Source organism: Hippocampus comes, unplaced genomic scaffold (genome assembly GCF_001891065.2).
Source record: "Hippocampus comes isolate QL1 unplaced genomic scaffold, H_comes_QL1_v1.1 scaffold76, whole genome shotgun sequence".
NCBI classification, from domain to species: Eukaryota; Metazoa; Chordata; class Actinopteri; order Syngnathiformes; family Syngnathidae; genus Hippocampus; species Hippocampus comes.
In genome coordinates, this window is record NW_017805277.1 from 2,764,817 (window position 1) to 2,769,730 (window position 4,914).

General features: G+C 42.2%; 1 protein-coding gene across 3 annotated transcripts in view; it reads right to left on the bottom strand.

The window, feature by feature from the left end:
- Nucleotides 1-384: 384 nt before the first annotated feature.
- The window catches only part of macrod2 (mono-ADP ribosylhydrolase 2), a 362,991-nt gene continuing 358,461 nt past the window's right edge, over nt 385-4,914 (bottom strand). For all 3 annotated transcript variants that reach the window (XM_019870487.1, XM_019870486.1, XM_019870484.1), the window contains 3 exons: nt 3,915-3,953; nt 2,854-2,925; nt 385-1,392 (listed from right to left, as the gene is read on the bottom strand). In XM_019870487.1, coding sequence (XP_019726046.1) covers nt 1,370-1,392; nt 2,854-2,925; nt 3,915-3,953 — 134 coding nt within the window. In that variant the 3' untranslated portion in view covers nt 385-1,369. The remainder of the gene's footprint in view (nt 1,393-2,853; nt 2,926-3,914; nt 3,954-4,914) is intronic.

The following is a 4,914-nucleotide window of genomic DNA, read 5'->3' on the forward strand; positions in this document are numbered from 1 at the left end:
ATATGCAAAAAAAACCTGAAGCTTTTCTCCTTTCGACGGATGACACGGCAACCTCGTTGGTGTGAAACGCTAGTACGGGAGACGCTCGCATCAAGACTTGCTGGAGTTTCTCGGTGGGTTTCTGAGGTGAGGAGGTCTGTCACACAACTCGTCTCATTTGATTCAGGGGGACGCCTGAGAGGTAGCGTGCAGGAGATCACAGGACGCACTAATTATTCCTGTCTGCCCAGAGACGCCCGACTGATTGCTCTGTTACAGCGGCTCGCGTATAATGTATGAGCTGAGGTAATGTTAACTGCACCCGATGCAATCAGAATTAAATAAAACATGAGATCCTGTCATCAGGCAAAATTAGATGTGTGGCATTCAAAAATGTACGGCAACTCCCACTTCAATCTTTATTAATTCTTTTAGTTATATTTTAGCAACGCAAACACCAAAGTATGAAGGCAACATTTCTTAGAACTCTAACCCATTTGATCTTCACTGTGGCACCGTCGAAAGGGAGCCATGAAGAACATCGAACAAAAAAAAAAATCTTTTGAATAAGCTCAAGAACAATCAACAGGTAGTAAGTAGCCTTTTCATGACTTCAATGATAAAATGAAATCTAAATGCAAATAATATCCGGATCATCTCCTTAACCGTGTGATAATCGATTGCACGTTTGATGCGAAATAAGGCAGATTCTTCCACAAATATTTGACAATCTGAAAAGGAGACAAGCAGAGATGACTCATTTGTGTAAAAGTAATTTGCTGGCATGCACAGGGAACGGCGAGGAAAAGGTTAAAGTCGGAAGGAGGGTTGTGTCAGAGGCGGGAAAGGGAGATGGCGAGTCCATTTGTTCGAAGACAATCAAGGTTTATCCTGTGTGGGTTTTGAGAAGTAAAAAAAAAAAGTTTAGGGAGCAGTTTTAATCAAAGAGGGTGAAAGAGAAACCTTGGCCTCGATCACGGTAACTTGAAGCAAAGACATTTGACTTGAATGAACTAAACTTCACTGATATGTGAACCTGACTTATAGCGTGCGCACCTCATGGGCGTGGCTCCAAGAAAGAGACTCGCTTCATCTCATTGCATTCAACTGGCCCGCTTGAAACGTTATGACACAGTGAGGTATGGCTCATGTTTTCTCCTTGATATGTTCAAGTCCACCTTGGAAGGTTTTGGACGCACATAACTTTAGGGCTTGGGGTCGCATTAACAAATAAGAAGAGGGCAAAACAAAGCTGGAAGTATGAACGACGGGATGTCCTGAACCTGTGACAGCACCCAAACCGCCGTTGGGCTTGTCTGATTCTCTTGTGAATGGCCTTCACTCAGTTTGCTGGCTGTCAGATGAGGTTGTTTGTCCTTCCCTCAGGCGGTCATTCTTTCTTCTCAGCAGCATCTAGACACAGAGAGAGTCAAGTTATTTTCTGCATTAGGATTTTGGCAGGGTTTTGTTTCTGGTTCCAAGATTCATTTAGATATACAATTGTGTTGTGTGCAACGGCGCTTCGTTTTTGTTTTGAGGTCTGACTAGCTTGGGCAAATCTATCCAAATAAAAGTGGCTGCTACATTCATTAAAAGTCGCATTGAATAGGTCGGCACCGTCACTGATAATGACTCATACTTTTTCAGAACGTTTCGTTTGGTATGAAACACCGTCTCAATCAATTGCTATTATTACTATTATTATACAAAGAGTAGATGTACTCATTTGTGACATTGATAAATGTATGCTTGAATGGGTTTGGTGTGGATGACTTTGAAGCCATCACAAGGCTAAACAGCACCTTTGGGATGTGCTCCGATAGAAAATGGGAGCCAAGATCAATGTCCTCTGACCTGACAAGTGGTCTTGAAAATGAATAGACACAAAAAAAAAAATAATAATAAAAAGCCCCACAGACACTCATTTCATTTGTATTTTTCAGTGCCATATGTATTGAACATTTAATTATCCCAGAAGTAGAATCCAAATATTGCATGATGCCTATTTAAAAAGCAATCTTTAGTTCTGAATCCCTTTTACCGACAACAACCTGTTTTTCTGTGCTTCTTTTTTTTTTTTGGGGGGGGGGTGCTACTGTCCTGCTTTATTGATTTAAGCCAAAGTAACAGTTCCTGGGGGTTGCCTAAGATTTATTTCCCTTGGAAACGGATTATGATCAAAACATGTTCCCATTATTAACATGAAAAAAAAGAACAAATGAAGAACACACGCAGACACCCACATTCTTAGTATTCTGTTTCTACTGCTTCATTAAAATTACATGCCTTGTTATTATGCCCAAATCTCAGTGGGCACCTGAGAATAACAGCGTGGTATTCTTACCAAATATGATTTATTTGCATGATTATCGCCTCTACAGTCTGTCTTGTCTGCTCCTTGGAATAATATGTATTGCACACTTGATTTATTGAATGTCTGATCGTGGAGTTTGCAGGCCATTTATCACACTCAATCTCCATAGACGTGCTGACACATTTATACCAAAATACCAGGGTCATAGCTGTAGACCTGAGATGGAGTTGTGGTGGGGTGCGGGGGTGCATTTACAAATGCATTTGGCCCTGAAGGCGCACGTAAGGACTGTCTGCCTGATGTCTTTGCCTGCTAAGACGAAGAGATGGAGACAGATGGGGAGGAGAGCATGAGCTCTGCGGGAGAGACAGCAGAGAGACGAGAAGGGCGAAGCCGTGTCGCACTTGGATGCACGGCGTGGCTCGACAGATTTGGCTATGCGACTCCGAGGAAAGCTCAACCTCAGGAGTGAATTTTAATTGAGCAGCTGTGGCCTCTCGTACGCATCCTTTTGTAGCATTCTGAATAAACGGCAACGCATCCTCTGTATTTTTTCTTACCTTTGGACTTCATGCTGTCAGTCAAAATGGATTCGTGTTGCCCTGAACTGTCAGCATGATCTTTTATCCCCTCTAAAGTAAAAAGGAAGTGGGCGTGAAAAGAGAGAAAGACAACAGAAGGCAGAGTGTGAATGCTTGAGAAAGACAAGAATATGTTGCGTCTTCAACATTGTGATGGTAGCTGTATAGGCAAAAACGACATAAGGCAACTTTTTGGTTGGATGGCCCATAAAATTTGATTTTAAATTTGGAGTAAAAAAGTTATAAGGATGAAATGAACACTGCTGTTCCAATGCCAGATTGCTGTGGTATGAAACACCATTTATGTCATCTATAAAACACAAACTCAATTGAAAAACAAAACAAAAACATTCTATAAAAGAGGTTGAGTAAAATAAACTGAGATAATGTTGTCGCATAAGTGTTGACACCCACTAATAACTGGGGCTGTGGCTCTCCGTAATTAACAAATCACAACTCATGCAAAATGGGAGTCAGCACACATCGGCCACCGTTGGAAAACTAAATGACTTCTTAGAAAATTCAAATGTTCTAGGAGGCTACTCCTGACTTGTTTATTTTGCTTTTTTTAGCAGAAGCCTGGATCTTTTGCGTTAATAATTGGTATTTGTGTTCGCAACTCCCTTCACCTTGACCAACTGTCTTGCCTCGATTCCAGCAGACAAACAAAATGCCACCATAATGTTTCACTGTGCGTTTGGTCTCCTTTTGGTGATCAGCAGAGTTGTGTTTGCACCATACATACCGTTTGGAATTTCGGCTTAAAAGTTAAACCTTGGTTTCATCGGATGATAGCCCATTTTCCTACATATGTTTGAATGTAAGCCATATCAATAATCATGCAAAATATTCTTTTGATTTTGCCGATCAACATGTATTCTGTTACTTGCTTCTTGCCTAATAGAAATTGTGATCGGTTATGTCTCAGGGAAGCCCCCACCCAAAAAGGTGTAACAGAGGAAAGAAAATGGGCAGTGAGTTTCTGCAATACATTACTTTAACAACAGGGGGCAGGATGGAGAAACAAGTGATTTGCTCACCTCCAGTGCTGGTGCCAGGTGCGGCGGTCTCAGAGACAACTGCAATGGGAAGCACATCTGAGTTGTAGATATAATTCATAAACATCTAAGTAGTTGCATAATGCCATGATACTACATGTTTAACAGCTCCGCTTAATGGCCTCTCATGCCTGGAAATTAAGTGCTTTTCTTGAGTTGCACTTTAAAAAAAAAAAAAAAAGAGAGAAAAACATAGGCGAGAAGGGAGAGAGATGCGTGCAAAATTAATTACAAACTGCCACCCCTGTAAGGCAGCCCGAAACCCCCCCAACCACCCTCCCGCACTAAACCTCCTTCCGCATTCTCTATACGGCCTGTTATCTCTGTAGTCACACAACTCCTTCCTTCTTCCTCACTCCCCGAGCAAACCTCGCCGCTTCCCCCTTTTGCAACAACAATCAGGCAAACAAAGCACACCATAAAAATACCCGCTCTCCCCCGGCGGCCCGGCGGCCCAGCAGCAGCAGCGTGAAATACAACCGCTTGGCTACGAACGAATAGCTAGAATTGAAAACATTCTGCAGCCTGCAGTAAAGGTCAGATGCTCACCAAGACACGCCAAGAGTGACGCTGGTAAAAGAGGTTGCGACCTGTGGTAATGACCTAGGATGATGCATGGAGTTCAATGTAAACTACAATATAATGCCTTTTTTTTTTTTTGTGGGGTTAATTTGCTTTCAGTTTTTACCTGCTGCGTTGCCTGCTTGTGCTAGGTTACATCACTGTTTGACATTCCGCCTTCTGTTAGCTGGAAATCTTCACCTTTCTGATTCCATTCGTCTCTTATGCTGACTCAAAAAATAGTTTTCTCCAAGACAGAATGGGTTTTTATCTGATGCAACTATCTGAAGTGAAGTTTCTAATTCCTGTTAGACTAACGGTAGGAAGGATGAAGCAATGGTCTCAGACTTGTGTGTGTGTGTGTGTGTGTGTGTGTGTGTGTGTGTGTGTGTGTGTGTGTGTGTGTGTGTGTGTGTGTGTG